General features: G+C 40.9%; 1 protein-coding gene across 2 annotated transcripts; it reads left to right on the top strand.

Annotated features, from left to right (window-relative positions):
* The first annotated feature begins 8,557 nt into the window (after positions 1-8,557).
* Positions 8,558-13,085, top strand: LOC111973826 (T-box transcription factor TBX3-like). 2 transcript variants are annotated; one of them, XM_024001245.2, is made up of 7 exons: positions 8,558-9,371; positions 9,486-9,753; positions 9,940-10,086; positions 10,618-10,694; positions 10,793-10,890; positions 11,020-11,624; positions 11,785-13,085. In XM_024001245.2, the coding sequence occupies exons 1-7, from the start codon at positions 9,025-9,027 to the stop codon at positions 12,208-12,210; spliced, it is 1,968 nt and encodes a 655-aa protein (XP_023857013.1). In that variant the 5' UTR covers positions 8,558-9,024; the 3' UTR covers positions 12,211-13,085. The 2 variants fall into 2 exon arrangements, with proteins under 2 accessions (XP_023857013.1, XP_023857014.1); XM_024001246.1 differs by lacking the exon at positions 11,785-13,085 and having other exon boundaries at positions 10,793-11,095.
* Positions 13,086-17,366: the final 4,281 nt, after the last annotated feature.

Below are 17,366 nucleotides of genomic sequence, written 5' to 3'. Positions count from 1 at the left end.
GAAACCAAACACTTGCCTCGGACCGAACAACGTGTTTAAGGCATCTGCCCTGAAACCCTGCTGAACAGTAACACGGAAACCGCTAGCAAACTTACCAAAACGCTCAGCTCTTCCTCATTTGATAGCCCGATAAACACGGAGGCAAATTGTCCACTCTAAACTCTTGTTGAACGGGTAGAGAGAGTGAAATTGACACAACACACCCTTAACAAATATCCAGCTAGCAGTTAGCCTACGACCAAATAAGCACCTTTCATGAACACTAACCGACAGCTTTGTCATTCTACGAACAGAATGTATAAACTCAGCTCCTAACCTGTTTCACCGACCGCGAGCAGAACCTCCTCACCTTAACTCCGTTCTCAGGAACCACACCTGAATCCATGCTGTATAGACGCGTGCTCCTCCGCGCTAGCGAGAAGCCATTGCGCACACACACTCCCAACCCCCAGGAAGTACTCTGCTCCTCTCCACCTAACTGAAAAAAAACTTTGGATACGCCGAAACAAATATATGCATAACCCTCCACCAATAGGAAAAAACAGTAAAGAAATAGAACCAAGAAAGGTTAGTTAGGATAGAAGCTCTTCCCACCAAACACTCAGAACCCAAAAACACCCAGCATGCACCGGAGAGAGAGAGAAGAGAGAAGAGAGAGAGAGAGACCGAGAAGAGAGAGAGAGAAGAGAGAGAGAGAAAAAAACAGAGCAAAACAAATGCTAGTTGCCCTAAACAGAGAGTACACTAGGGCAAGAAATACCTACCACTTGTGACTGCCAAACTGTAAGGAACGATGACATGTACAGACCAGTGAGAAGCCCTGGCTATGGAGAAAGGCCGCCGTAAGGCAGACAATGGCTCTCAAAGAAAGACGACTTCAGCACTGCCCACAAAATGAGGTAAACTGCAGCTGCACTTTCCTAACCCCGCCCAAGTATGACCATTATAGAATGAACAATATTTCCCTAGATTAACACAGATCCACAAAGAATTTGAACAAACAAATTCCAATTTGAAATAACTCCCATATTCTCTGGGAGAGAATTCACAGTGTCCATCACAGCAAGCAAGATTGGTGACCTTCCATCAAGAAAGGGCAACCAGTGAAGACAAACACCATTGTAAATACAACCCTATTTAAGCTTATTTATTTTAACATTGTGTGCTTATAGCATTTGTACATGTTACAACACTGTATATACTAATAATAAACATTGGTAATGTCGTTTATGTTTGAAACTCATGATGTGTAAGTTTACTGTTAATGGTATTGTTATTCACTTTGTATAATATCTACCTCACTTGCTTTTGCTAATGTTAACCACTGTTTGCCACATGCCAAAACAGCCCTGACTGAATTGGAATTGAGAAGAGAAGAGAGAGAAAGAGAGAGAGAGAGAGAGAGAGAGAGAGAGAGAGAGAGAGAGAGAGAGAGGAGCAGAGAGAGAGAGGAGGATAGAGAGAGAAGAGAGAGAGAGAGATACTCTTTCAACAATAGACACGAGGAAAGGTGAAAAGCAGTAACTCGAGGTCGTTTTTCAGAGAAGGATGCAAAATATGTAAAATCGCAAGAGAATGTAAGCTCTGAGAATCGTTAGGAAGGGAGTAAGTAGGGGGAGAGAGGAGCCTCGTCTTTCATTCAGACGTAATGCAAAACAAGGAAACAAGAAAAACGATACAGTAACTGTATTCCGCCTATCTACCACTCCTCAATAAAATCATCTGGCTACATTGAGATGGGCAATTTATTTTTAGCAGGGCCAATCACGCAAGAGGAGCTTGAGAGAGGACAAAGCTGAGGGCAGCCTTTGCAGGTTGTGTATTCTAAATTTTTAAACGAAGCCCCTCTAACAAATCACTATGTCTGTTAATGATTAAAAAAGAATAAAAACCCACTTCCCCACACACAGGAAGAGGAGGGACATCAAAAACCGACTAAGCCTCATTGTATAGTGACCTAAAAGACGTAACGGCAGCAATACCAGCTGAGTTTGGGTTAAATCTCTCAGGGTTGTCAACAGCAACCACTTCATCTTGCACAGCGCTGCTCTTTTGTTATCTAAAGTACACTACAAGAGTCTTCCATTTACCGGAGGTACAATCCAACTACATCTTATTTGCTAAACAGCTACGACATAGTTAGTCAGGAATGGCTGCACGAGATCAGTACTGTTAAGACATTTGGCCTGATCACTAAAGCAGCACACAGCTCAAGCTCAGCAAAACAGAGAGGCTTTCGCTGCTGAGAGTAGCAACTGCTACAAACTCAAGAGGCTGTAGCAGTATATCTTATTCCACCTAAATGTATTGCCATAGGCCTGTGAATGAAAAACACTATTCAGCAAATACACTTTCCAAGGACCCAAACTTTACACAACAAAGGTTTATTATGGGTAAAAATGCATTTCCGCTATCACAACAACAAGCTATAAATCCTTTCAAGCCGAGTGAAAGAGGAAAGTGAATGAAAAAGGGTTGAGCAAGGAGGAGGTAGCAGGTCCCGAAAATCAATTTTCACACATTAGAACTATTAGCTTATGAGAGGTGGCTGACAGATTGAGGGTTTGCAGTTAAAAAAGCTGTGACCTGTGAAATAGTCTCTTCATCCAGTATGATGTGTGTGTGTGTGTGTGTGTGTGTGTGGTGTGTGTGTGTTGTGTGGGTGTGTGTGTGTGTGTGTGTGTGTGTGTGTGTGTGTGTGTGTGTGTGTGTGTGTGTGTGTGCCTGCACACATGTGTGGGGGGTGGCTGAGTTGAGTAACCAGGTGTTTGGAGATGCCCTTCCCATACTCTCCCAGACAGAACAGGACCACACCACTGTCAGCATACTCTTCATGGAAACAGCTCCAGTTAAACACAACACCATATCGACTTAGCTAATTCACACTGGGGAAAAACATCAAACTCTGATTTGATGAAGGTATTTCAAACTGTTAATAACTTAGCTAATGCTGTAAGTTGAGAGAGAAAAAAGCTTGAGTCTTAAATAAATGAAAGCGGTTACTTCAGATGATTTCGCCTTCTGTGTACTGTCTAAGCACCTCTGTCAGTGGCATCATCGATCACAATAGATACCGCCATAAATTCTCAGATACAGACCTGTGTCAGAGCTATCCTTTACAAAAGGGCTGTGGAACATGTTCAAAGGGATCAGAACAAAGGAAGCTAGATGTATAATGTAGCCTATTCATTATTTTCTTTTTCCTAATTGACCTTTCTCTACCTTCATTATCTGGATTCATGTTCAATTCTGTAAGGGTGCTGGAACTGCAGGACTTTTACTCACAGAGTCTGGCAGTCCTTTGCTAATCTTGAAGAGTAGCTTTTCGCTGCACAGAAATGCCAATACAGTATATCTGATGTGTTGTTGAGTGTGTTACTTTTACAATGTACCCAGTCCTAGGAGGACAGCTATCCATCTCGAAAGGCAGGACAGCGAGACAGAAACTCAGATGTCCCAAGATGGCTCAGGACAGTCTAATATGAGTCTAATAGGAGGCTCATTGAGTCCCAGAACTATGATAAAATATTAACCTAATTTGTAAAATAATTTCCACCAGTGTATCAGGGGAACCAACAGGATCCTAAATCAGCTCAGAATTTCAAACTACACCCTCAAATTAATTAACATGAACAAATGACCAGACGGGGGACTCAAGCCCTATAGGGGTTGGCCTTGATGTTTATAGGACCTATTGATCCCAGAGAAACAGTGAAAAATGACCCGTTAGAATAGGGTGCCATTTGTGACACATAGTGCACACAGCAGTGTGAGAGCTGTGTTCCTGTAGAGCCACCATGCTCCACTCTCCCGTCACGCCACTCAGATGTCACATTAATCATGCTGATCACCAGCTGCCTCTAGTGTAGTCTAACGTCCCAGGCGGCATCACAAATGTTACCCCATTCCATATAGAGTGCACTACTTTTGACCAGAACCCATATGGGCCCTAGTGCACTACATAGGGGATAGGGTGCCATTTTGGGACACCACCCCAGTCTATCTGTGCCAGTGGACCACAGGGAATGGTGACAGGCAGCCATGCCAAAAGTTCCCTTTCTAGCACTTTGTTGAAACATCATGTTTCACTTTATTTAGTTACCGTATAATTTAGTGAGAACAGCTTTATAGCTTTTGATGTTGATTCTGTCAAAAACAGATAATCCTGGTATCTACTGTTCTCCGTGACGGAAGGGAAGATGAGGTGATGACTTGAGAATGATAAAGAGGAAAGACAGTCCCTTGTGTGAGGTAAAAAGGACATTGTCTGGATCATAGAGATAGTATTAGAACATACTGAAATATCTTGATGGTGTGGATTGTCCCCTATTTCCCCCATTCCCAGGCCAGATATTCTGCTGACCAGTAAGGTGATCATCAGACCCTTATATAACCACTACCTTCACATTAGTTTTCATAGTCTGCTCCATCACCCTGCCACTTGGCTGCTGCTGTGTGTTTGATGCCCAATCTACTCCAGGGCGTCGTCCCGAATGGCACCCTATTCAATACACAATGCACTACTTTTAACCACTGCCCATAGGGCTCTGGTCAAAGGAGTGGGGTATATAGGGAATAGTGTGCTATTTGAGACGTAACTCAGGATTTCTCCTTTAGCACCTCTGCTCCTCTAACTACATTCCCTGTACCTGCAAAGTCCAAATGTGTTCAGTCACACTGACCTGCTACCATTAGACCATTCATCAGTGTTCAACTGCCGAAACATCAGAGGTGTTAGGCAGACAGCATGGCCATGGCGGGTTGGAGAGCTTCCAATGACCCTGGCCCTAGCTGTGAGCTGGGATTCCATGGCTAGGTTAGAAGACATGGCTATATGAGTGCTGCAGAGAGACATGGATCAGAGTTGTTTATATTTGCCTAGAAAATATATTCCTAGGCAAATAATATGGCAAGATGATTGATTTGCATTGTATAGAATGCAATTATGAATCTATAGACCTTCAGTGTGCACGTAGACTGTGTTACTATTTTCTCAGACTTTTAGTGTGCTGTGGTTTGTCACCTAGTAACCAACACATTCCTCTGGCCATCTCACTCTACCTTATGACTAAGACACAAGCTGAATTTAAAGTAACTTTGGTGCATAAAAGAAAAGGGACAATGCCTGTCGACATAACACCTTTATTTCCTGTTATTTGGACTGAGATAAGGATGTTATTCAAGCTCTCAGTGCCCAAGAGGTCAGGGAACCTACAGTGGAGGGTGGTACATTGAACCCTGGCGATGAAAAGTTGATTGGCACGGCTTAACCCAGGGGTGTACAACATGTGTAGTGTGTACACTGTTTACACTATAGGGTGATACCAGTGCTGTCTTTGTTGACAGTTAGCGTTAGGTGACTGCAACAAGACTGAAATCTACTGATGGCAAGCTCCCCCAAGGTCCCTCAGCAAGTGTTGTCCCAGAGTCCAGACCCCTTATGTCCTTCATGTCCTAACAGGGGCATAATGTAAAAGTTTTGCAGGAAGAGGATGTCACTGGGCAGTGACCCAATAGAGAAATCTGAGGTTAGTCCCTTGTGACAGGTTTCACACGTAGCTTGTGGCCAAGCCCACAAATAACAGCCAGGCATGTTGTTTGCTCTCATTCTCTGGCTTGTTTCAGATTACTCAGTGGGCCTTTTTGAAGTTGGCTGATGGACAGGCAGGGTTTTCCCCCTTCCTCTCCTGACAAAAAAAGATTGGGTCATCGTCAGTCCCATTCGCTGCTGTGTATCTAGTGTAAACCCAGAATACGACGCATATTTAGTTCAGGATTTGATCAGAGACACATAGGGAAACCTATACACAAAGGTTCCATGTTGAGGTATCATCTAATTTCACAGGGAGGGTTGTCATGGCGATCCCTTGTTTTTGGTCACTGGGACAGCTCTGCAACACTGTACTGTATACAGTGACTGCCTTGCTTGAATTGTATTAGAAGACAAAAGCAACCTATAGCATAGTAGTAGTGATGCCTTGTAACAATTCACACAGATCCGGTTCTCAACAATCGCAGAAAGGAAATTAACATCGCCAGCTTTGGTGAAAGCAAACCAATGACACTGGCGGTTGAACGCCTGTCTGAGACTTTGTTGTCCCGAACCTGCCGCTCTCACTCAGTAAGAGGTTTCACTAGTACGTTCCTAGCCTGCCATGGACCATTGAGCAATAAAAAGCTCTGTAACTAAATCCAGAGACTAATCCATCCTGGACAATCGCTGGCAGACCTTCTACACTACATGACCAAAAGTATGTGGACACCTGCTCGTCAAACATCTCATTCCAAAATCATGGGCATTAATATGGATTTGGTCCCCCTTTGCTGCTATAACAGCCTCCACTCTTCTGAGAAGGCTTTCCACTAGATGTTGGAACATTTCTGCGGGGACTTGCTTTCATTCAGCCTCAAGAGCATTAGTGAGGTCGGGAACTGATGTTGGACGATTAGGCCTGGCTCGCAGTAGGCGTTCCAATTCAGGTGTTTGATGGGGTTGAGGTCAGGGCTCTGTGCAGGCCAGTCAAGTTTTTCCACACCGATCTCGACAAACAATTTCTGTATGGATCTCGCTTTGTGCATGGAGGCATTGTCATGCTGAAACAGTAAAGGGCCTTCACCAAATTGCTGACGCAAAGTTGAAAGCACAGAATTGTCTAGAATGTCATTGTATGCTGTAGCATTAAGATTTCACTTCACTGGAACTAAGGGGCCTAGTCCGATCCAAGAAAAACAGCCGCAGACCATTATTCCTCGTCCAGCAAACTTTACAGTTGGCACTATGCATTCGGGCAGGTAGCGTTCTCCTGGTATCCGCCAAACCCAGATTCGTCCGTCAGACTGCCAAATGGTGAAGCGTGATTCATCATTCCAAAGAACGCGTTTTCACTGCTCCATAGTCCAATGGCGGTGAGCTTTACACCCCTCCAGCCGACGCTTGGCATTGTGTGTGTTGATCTTAGGCTTGTTTGTGGCTGCTCGGCCATGGAAACACATTTTATGAAGCTCTCGACGAACAGTTATTGTGCTCACGTTGCTTCCAGAGGTAGTTTGGAGCTTGGTAATGAGTGTTGCAACTAAGGCGATTTTTACGCGCTCTGCGCTACAGCACTCAGCGGTCCCATTCTGTGAGCTTGTGTGGCCTACCACTTCGCAGCTGAGCCGTTGTTGCTCCTAGATGTTTCCACTTCACAATAATAGCACTTACAGTTGACCGGGGCAGCTCTAGCAGGGCATCCTATGACTGTGCCAGGTTGAAAGTCACGAGCTCTTCAGTAAGGCAATTCTATTACCAGTGTTTGTCTATGGAGATTGCATGGCTGTGTGCTTACTTTTATACACCTGTCAGCAATGGGTGTGGCTGAAATAGCTGAATCCACTAATTTGAAGGGGTGTCCAAATACGTTTGTATATATATATATAGTAGCTGTGCAGAGTAAAGGCCCTGACTGTAGACTGTACCCATGCAGCACTGTTCTCATGTCACAAGGCTGTCACAGTGTGGGTCCAGGAATGGTGTGGGAAGACTGAAGCAAGTGAATGTGTTTTAATAGGCATACCAGCGTTTAGGATGGCCAATGGTATTTCCTTGATGATGCAGCAGTTGAAGGTGGTATTGGTCTATAAAATAAAACATGTGACATTGTAATATGGACTGAAGATGGACTATTGAAACACGTCAGATAGAGTGACAACAGAGGAGGTAGACAGAGTGATTGACTTTGAAATTGTTGTCTGGGGGTCAGACATATTTGTTGAAATGATCACTGTCTGAACATGTTTATGATTTGAGAGATTAATAAACATAGCCTATTTGATGACAAGACTGGATTTGAATTATAGCCAGAGGCATTTACTTTAATTGTCAATCCTATTTATTTAAAATGAGCCTATAGTGGATAATAGTTGTCAAATATGCCCTAAACTTGAAATATCTTTATGATTCCAATAATTCAAAAAGTAAGTTGTGCTTATAGTTAATGGATTCGCCTAAAGACCTTACACTTTTAATAACTAGACATTCTCCAGCCTTTTAGCTGGTTGTTTGGATAACCACACTTATTTATGAAAAATGTGTAAGTCCACTATTTTATGCTCATTCATTGTGAAGTGAAACATAGGCTACTGTCTACTACAGTATGTTTGCATACCACACTGAATCTCTTCAATCACTGACTTTCTCGGGTGTAGCCTATGTTCTTTTTAAATGTCAGCAAGGCAATATAAATAGGACAATATTAAGTCTACCCAGCCAAATTATTGATGAGAAGTGGATTTCAGCATCAGACGCACGTGGACAGCTCCTAGTTGCAATGGTGCGCTCTAATCCTTCATTGCTCACGAACACTCCGACTATATGGCTCGACGTTTCTTGCAAAGTTGTCTTTTGATCACCAGTGAAGTGGCAGAGACCAAATTGTATATGAAGCCAACACCCCACGTTACAATACTGCTTACTGAACCGCTCTACCCACCTGATCCGTGAAACCACACCCATAATGGAATATACAAGGTCCAAAGTGTCAAAGAGCCAATCAACTCCGGCTCGGACTTCGTAACATATTCGCACAGTTCGGGAAGGAAGAACATGAGCTAAGTGCACGCTAGGTCTTTGATGGGATAGGCTATTGCCTCTATTCTGGGTTTGTTTTTCTCCTAATAGCCTAATATAATGCTAAGAATAGAAGATAATTCCTTGGAATGAGATGGAGATGCACTTATCGAATGCGACCGGTCACATTTGTTCGGGTTTAACACAAACTAGCCTAATCGAAAATTGAAATAGGTGGCATATGGGTAGGCCTACTTTTGTCTTCTGAAAAGGGTAAGCGACATTGTAATTAGGATGAAATGGCAACGAAATACCAGCATGAAATACACTTGAGAAAATGTGACAGTTAGACTGAATATAGCCTATTCCAAATATCAAAACGTGTGCATATAAGAAATAATTGAAGACATCGGTTGTCCTACCTTGACATGAAGAGGATTCACTTTTGAATTAGAGATCCACTTGTACCAGGGGATATGGCACTCCAACCGTTTTTACCAAACACTGCTTCGGATTTCACCCTCGACGCAATGCTGTCCCGACAACCTCCGTTTTTTCCTGCCATTGCATTAACTTCCCACGGGTCTCTTCACTTGCCTGTTGCGCAAAGGCATCCCATGCTGGATCCGGTCAATGCTGAAACGATCCTCCGCAAAGCCTCGCTGGAACCGCTTAATGCAACCCAGTCTGCCAAGCTCAGTCCTCCTAAAACGCTGGAGACGGTAGCCACGGAGGATGATCCAAAAGTTCACTTGGATGCAAGGCACCTTTGGACACAATTCCACAAATTCGGCACTGAAATGGTCATAACAAAATCAGGAAGGTAAATGTTATAAAATATCACCAATAACCATAGCCTATAAAGTTATTCGTTTTTTTCCAGCCTATATTCTATACGTCTGTGATTTAGAATCGATGTGTGTTACCTTTTCTCCAGGCGCATGTTTCCACCGTTCAAAGCAAGATGTACTGGCTTGAACCAAAGGGCAAAATATATTTTGCTCATGGACATTGTGGCGGCCGACGACTTCAGGTACAAGTTTCACAACTCCCGTTGGATGGTGTCAGGAAAGGCAGATCCTGAGATGCCAAAGAGGATGTACATACACCCAGACAGTCCCGCTTCTGGCGAGCAATGGATGTCAAAAGTGGTCAATTTTCACAAACTAAAATTGACAAACAACATCTCGGACAAGCATGGGTTTGTAAGTTCCAAAAATACTAGCGTTTTGTGTTAATAATGTAGTCTATTTACAGTGAAGTTTAACTCATCTAATGTATTGTTATATTGAAATATAACTGAAAGACTCGTTTTTCTTAAACTGCGTAAAGTTCGAGTTGATGACTAGGCCTGATGTATTATTTAAAATGTATGTTGTCTCCAATTACAGACGATTCTTAACTCAATGCACAAATACCAGCCCAGGTTTCACGTTGTGAGGGCCAATGACATCCTCAAACTACCTTATAGCACGTTCATGACCTATGTCTTTTCTGAGACAGAATTCATTGCTGTAACTGCATATCAAAACGATAAGGTAGGCCCTTCATAATTTCATAAAGCAAATTTCAGAATATCAATGTATTTTTCGTATTGATAAAAAATATAAATTGTTTATATATATATATATATATATACACACACATTTATATATTATGCATAAAGGGTTTGTAAAGAGTTTATAGATGGTGATGAACAATTATTGCAGTTATATAGACTTCAATCCAGGTCTAAATTAATTACTGACATATAGCCCGAGCTATACTCTATAGTATATTATGCCCAAGGCTCAATATTCGGCAAGTAATGAAATGTTGATGTTTGTGTTTTCAAATATTTTGTTTTAATATGCAATTTATTTACACAACGTTTATTAACTGCTTATAAACCCTTTACAAAGTTCTTGGGGACAAAGATTTTGTTGGAAACGTTTGAAGGATTTTATAGGCCAACTCCTGACTTATCACTAGCCTATAGCCTATGAGACTATGATTAATAGTGTTCAAATGTAGTTACCGGTCTGATGTTTAGAAACATTACAGTCCTTAACAGTCATTTCTATTTTCAGATCACACAAATGAAAATTGATAACAATCCTTTCGCCAAAGGATTCCGTGACACTGGCAATGGCAGAAGAGAAAAAAAGTGAGACAAAAAACGACAAATGTAAATGTAAATACTAAATACTTTTAGAAACTCTTAATTGTCAATAGGCCTACTAAAATGTTCCTTTTTTTTATTAGGAAACAATTGGGGATAAATATACAAAAGTTCAGTGAAACCTCTGGTGACTCTTTGGATGAGGCTCCACTGAAAAGCGCAGGAAATGCAAAATCAACCGGTGAGTTTGTATGATAACGAATTTAATACTTTTGTATCTTACGTACCATAATATATTGTAATGGTAAAATGTTTAGCCTCAACTTGTTCTCAGTTTACAAACAACATTGTATTTAACCAATCATGTTAGAGGGCTGCCAAAGTGACAACGAAAGCGGTCAAGAAAGCAAACATTGGAATAATGTTGGACAAGACTTGCGAAAAATCTCAACCACCACAGAGGAACTGAAACCTGAGTCAAATGTTACCACATTCCACGACAAAACGGACAGGGCTTCAACGAACTCACTTAGGACCGAAACAGACTCAGAGGATCCAAAACAGGACCATATAAACTCCATAACTGGTGGTATGACACGTTGCTTTGGAGCAGAGGATCCGAGGGCAACAGAACACTTCCAGCCTTTAACCGTGGAAACGGACCAACGCGCTCACATCACAGGCCTAGGACGCAACAATGTTTCACACTGCTATTCTTATCCACCGGATTGGACAAGATATATTCTCAACCCCTTGGGTGTCGCTCACCGTCTCCTACACAATGCCCAAGTCAACATGCAGGGAGAAACTTTATCCAGTGTAGCAGCAACAGCAATGGGGCACATGCTGATGGCTGTGTCATCTGACGGAGTGTGCACCATGGGAACGGCTGGTATCCCAGTATCTTCTGTACAAAGAGTGTCAGGAACGTCAGGATTACCCTTGAACTTTCAGCAGCATGCTATGGCATCGCAGGTATGCCTATCATCTCTTAATTCAGCAACACTACTCAATAGGCGGATTTTAAGCTTATGACGTCGTAAATTAATTAGGCTAATTTAAGTCGTGAAAATAAGTCATGAAAATAACAGCAAACTTTGCAGCCCTAACCGCTCTTTCTTTGTTTCCCATATAGGGCCTCACGGTTTCTCCTTTTGGTGCTATTTTCCCCTATCCCTACTCCTATTTGGCCGCAACGGCTGCTCTCTCCACCACAGCATCAACCCCAGTGCATCGCCGCCAAGTGCGCCCCCCTACCCGGTTTAGACCATACTCCATTCCCAATAGCGTAGGCCTACCAGACAACTGTTCGACGCCCCCGACATCTATTCACCTTATGACTGATAGAGACGTGAATTGTCACACTATTGCAAATAGTCCGATTGCTGCTCCATTGGACTGTAGGCCTATGTCAGAGGTAAACAGCGATTCCTCGCTACAGGGTTCTGGTGCGTCAGCGGCAAAACGCTTGTCCAACAAGGATTGCATGGATCAGCTTCAATGTATACAAGAGTTGGTCAGGGGTATAGACTCCTATCAAGACAGAGACTCATATTCCTAGGTCATAAATCTAACAAACTGATTCAAATTGAGCAATTTTTTTTCATAGCCTGATGAATGAAGATTGAGGTGTTTGCTATCATACCAAACGGCATTTTAACATTTCTAATGCGGAATGTATACATAATAGATAACATTGTTTGAGTCTGTGAATTATGGTTGCGCTTGTGTGTTGATGATACTGTAATTTGTTCACTGATGGCACTGAAGTTTATTTGCAATAAATCCCCAATGTTTTTATATATCACTCAGCCCAGCCCAGCCATGCAATGAACCGCTATAAACCACTGTATTTTACAACCAAAGCACGTGTGTTGTTCAAATATGATTTATTTCGTGTTCTTGACAAAATAGTTAAGGAAATTTTGAAAATTCGTTTTATATAACCATTAATTTTTTTATGGAGGAATGTTTTTGCTGACTTGTTAAACATTGAAAAGTCAATGGCGTGGCTTCGGTCAGTTAATCAATATCATTTGCAGTTTCAGTAAGATAGTGTCAACATAACTATTTCATGTCGTGATGTGTGTTTTGTCCAATAAAAATAAAAAAACGTTAAAAAAATCTTTAATCCCAGCCCCGGTCCCCGCAGGAGGCCTTTTGCCTTTTGGTAGGCGTCATTGTAAATACGAATTTGTTCTTAACTGACTTACCTAGATAAATAAACGTCAAATAAAATAAAAATATAAAACATGTAGCTATTTTTTATTTGCTGTAATTATGTGCATGCGTTGTAGATCAAAATAAATTGTCACAATATTTTTGGGCAAAATCTTGTATGCCTATCATTTATTACAACCCATTATATGCCTACAAAGCTCTTTGTTATAACATGTTTGTTCATTTGAATAACTGCTCTTGAATGCGTGTTATAAACTCAACAAAATAATGTTAAACGAAATAAAAGTATTCTGTTTTAATGGTTGAGGAGGTTCTTGAATGGATGCTCATGTCTGTGCATTTTATGTTTGAAAAGTTTCAGTTGGTTTAAAACGAAAAAAGTTCTAAATTAATTTCCTACCTCCCTACTGTGTGCGTTTTTAACATTTGCAGCCTAAAAGTATATAAAATACATTATTAGGCTAGCCTACTATTACGGTAATCGTTTACTATCATAGCGCTTATACTTTGCAAATATATATAAATATATTTGTAAATTATCCCGTAAGTTTCATATGTTGATCTATATGAACAAATGATTCCAAAACGTTTATATTATAAACACAAGTTATTGTTCTTTATTGCATAAGCCTATATACTTAACAAATATATGCTTCCTTTTTTAGCCCCTTAGATGTTGTTCAGGTATAGGCCTACAGTACACAGTCTTCATATTCAACGATCATGCTTGAATACAAATATTGTTTATCAAATACATTCAGCATTATCATAGTTTTTATTTCGAAAACGTTTTATTAAAATGTCATAAAATCTTAGAAAATATGAATGGCACAGTTATTACTAGCATTTAATGTTTAGATTTATGGAGATATATAGCCTACCAGCACGTGCAGTAGTACTAAATAACAAATAATTTGACAGGTGCGAGCTTCACCTGCCCTCTGATAAGTGAAAGTTTTCCCATACATTGTTTAAACCAATCAAACCCTTTCAGATCTCCACAAGGGCGTGGCTAAAAGGGATACAGTTTGTGTCAAATTAACGTAACAAGTAGATTATGGGTGTACAACTCATGCATCATTGGTTTTTGTCATATCGCTATTATTTAAAAGATTTGAAATACCTGGTTGGAGGTCAATACTATATAGCAGGGCTAGGCAACCCTGGTCCAGTAGTGCTACAGGCACTTCATGTTTTTGTTAACCATCTTCGAAGGCCGGCTTGGTATCCCACAAAGCAAGCTAGATCTACTCAGGGTTTTCTAAAGCTAACCAGCTTCAGTTGGCTTCACATTTCAGGTCAGGCTTCATCCATACTATAACGGTGGACATGGCTAGTCGAACGCCGAACTCTTCATTGAGACAATTCTGAAACATCGAATTCAACAGGTGTAGTAGACCTTATAGTGAAATGCTTACGTACAAGCCCTTAACCAACAATGCAATTTTAAGAAAATAAGTGAAGTAAATTTGATTAGCTGTTCAGGAGTCTTATGTCTTGGGGTAGAAGCTGTTAAGTAGACGTTTGGACCTAGACTTGGCGCTCCAGTACTGCTTACCGTGCGGAAGCAGAGAACAGTCTACGACTAGGGTGGCTGGAGTCCCTGACAATTTTTAAGGCCTTCTTCTGACACCGCCTGATATAGAGGTCCTGGATGGCAGGAAGCTTGGCCCCAGTGATGTACTGGGCCATACGCACTACCCTCTGTAGTGCCTTGCGGTCGGAGGTCGAGCAGTTGCGGTACCAGGCAGTGATGCATCCATTCAGGATGCTCTCGATGTTGCAGCTGTATAACTTTTTGAGGACCCATGCCAAATCTTTTCAGTCTCCTGGGTGGGAATAGGCTTTGTCGTGCCCTCATTGTGATTTAATTATAATGTTGCTAGTTATCTAGTTGTGGCCATCTGGTTAGTATCAACAAAGGCTTACGACAAATTCTAGTTAGCTAGCAACAACATTAGCACAGCTTGCTAGTTAGCTTACATTAGCTACAACAGGCACAAGCCAAACAAGCTACTGTCATCTTGTGGCCTGGAGTATTTAAACAAAGAAAATCGGAGGTAAAACTGTTCCATGTGAACAGCCAAAAGCTAACTGCAGACACTCTGGGCAGAGGTGCTAAGTACCTATCGGCATTCAGATTTCTCGGTGTGTCTGACCCTTAACAAAATTAATGGGAGCTTGCTTTGTAGGATATCCCTCAAGACTTGAATGGAAATGGAAGTTGTTTTGGGAGCTAACATAGCTTCACCACCAGAGAGCAGTATTTACAAACCAATATATCAATAACCTTGATGTTTCATTAAACCCCTTTTCTCAATCATATAAAAGCATTTTTTTGAACAGTGTCCACAGTAAATGCTTTTTCAAAATGAGGTTACCTTCTCAAAACATAGTTACATCTTCAAAACAATATTATACTGTACAAATTGCAAAAACATTCATAAAAGGAACCCGAATGCCTGCAAAAAGATTCATGCAACCATAGTTTCCCTTGAGTCCAAGCACACAAAAATAAAAGTTAGACTGTCTTTTAAAAATACCAGTAGATCAATACATGTTCTTTGCATTCACTAAATCATGATGCTCAAAATTGGATGTACAACTATCCAAAGTTACAGAATTATGTGCAATTTCTCTACTTTTATGCATATTTCACCAAACAATTTCATATACATCAAAACAAATATTGTTCTTGATAAAATTTTTCATAAAAATAAGCACATTCGGCTGCGCTACAGCAATGCCTAGTCAGCCCGTGCTCACGCCATGGTTCTCACAGCTAGGAGCTAGGGGAAGTGAATAGATAGGCTACAATAACTTTGTTCATGCGTGCTGCATATTATATGTAACAACACCCTAGTGCATCGGACACAAAGCGAAACACCAATACACATTAACAGCCCAAAATAGATACAATTGTGGAATTTTCTTTCATAGGTGCCTTTTCATTATATACTTAACAAAAATGTAAATGCAACATGTAGATTGTTGGTCCCATGTTTCATGAGCTGAAATCAAAGGATGTGCGTATGACCACAAACTTTTCTGAAATAAAAGATCACAGAAATGTTCCATATGCGCAAAAAGTTGGGGGTGCTGAGAAGTATTTCTGTCTTTAATAAAGCCCTTTTGTGGGGAAAACTAATTCTGATAGGCTGGGCCTGGCCCCCCCCCCCAATGGGTGGGCCTATGCTCTCCCAAGCCCACTCATGGCTGCGCCCCTACACAGTCATTTGAAATCCATAGATTAGGGCCTAATGAATTTATTTCAGTTGACTAATTTCCTTCTATGAACTGTAACTCAAAATCTTTGAAATTGTTGTATGTTGTGTTCATATTTTTTGTTCAGTATAGCATAGACACTTGTGATTTCTAGTTGCATCAATCAAAGCAGTGGAGCGTGGCCGAACCATTCATCTTGGGGCTACGGGGGGAGCGGGATTGCTAAGACATGTTTAATGAAACTGGGGTCCCCTTGATCTCTCTCATAACGTAATGAGCACTACATTATTATTTTTTGCAACACTGTCAGTCATTTCTCATTGCTTTCACACATAATGCAAATGCTAAGCACATTTTTGCAAAACAGTAAACACAACTCTCTACAAAAGATGCAAAAGTCAGTTGAGTAATTCATGTCAAACAAGATTTAAACATTTGGTCACGGCTGGTACAAATTACTCCCATGAATATGAGCCTCTTCTGCATGTGTGCAAAACTTTTTTGCACACATGCAGAAGAGGCTCATATTCATGGGAGTAATTTGTACCAGCCGTGACCAAATGTTTTAATTTTGTTGCACAAACTTTTTTGCACAATTGTTCAATCGACAACGAGTCCTTATTCATGCATAAAAGAGGTCACCTCTGAGTTACTGTTTGCACGAATGGACCAAGATGCAGAGGGCAAGGACAAAGGAGAGGTAGGGGGGCCCATAGAGGAAGATCGCTCTGAATTAAAATAGAAAAATGTAAAATACTGTAAAGCCTTTTGTTTTTGGATATTCATGCTCTTGAGTGACAGTCTTTCTGCATTGGTCATCTTTGGTAAAATTATTTTATGAAAAAAGAATACAGCCCATGCTATGATATGTTTGCTTGCCTTTTATGGTGCGTACTATAATTATAGTATCAACAAATGGCACAGACATATGCAAGAGGGTTATGTTAGGGTATATTGATAGTTGTAGTTAGTATTTATTGTGTCATTGTGTAACGCTTGATTGAAATAACTTTTCATTAGATAACAATGTGTAGGTTTTGATGGGAGGTAGTTGATTTTGAGTCATTATTTAAAGTTTTGAAAGTTAATGCATTTTGGAAATTAGATGTGTCATTTATGATGCCATGATATGTGCCTGTATTGATTGTGTGTTATGATCCCATGTACTGTTGAAATTTGGATGAAATGTCCTAGGAATGTTAGTGCAGTATATTGAGAGGTGTGATTTACAACAGTCAGAATGACACCCTCATTGAAATGACAATTGAACAGGTAAAGAGGTATGCTTAGATAACCTATGCAGAAAAATAT

Source organism: Salvelinus sp. IW2-2015, linkage group LG15 (assembly GCF_002910315.2).
Source record: "Salvelinus sp. IW2-2015 linkage group LG15, ASM291031v2, whole genome shotgun sequence".
In the NCBI taxonomy this organism is placed as follows: domain Eukaryota; kingdom Metazoa; phylum Chordata; class Actinopteri; order Salmoniformes; family Salmonidae; genus Salvelinus; species Salvelinus sp. IW2-2015.
The sequence above is the reverse complement of the archived record's forward strand: the minus strand, read 5'-3'. Positions and strand labels throughout refer to the sequence as shown.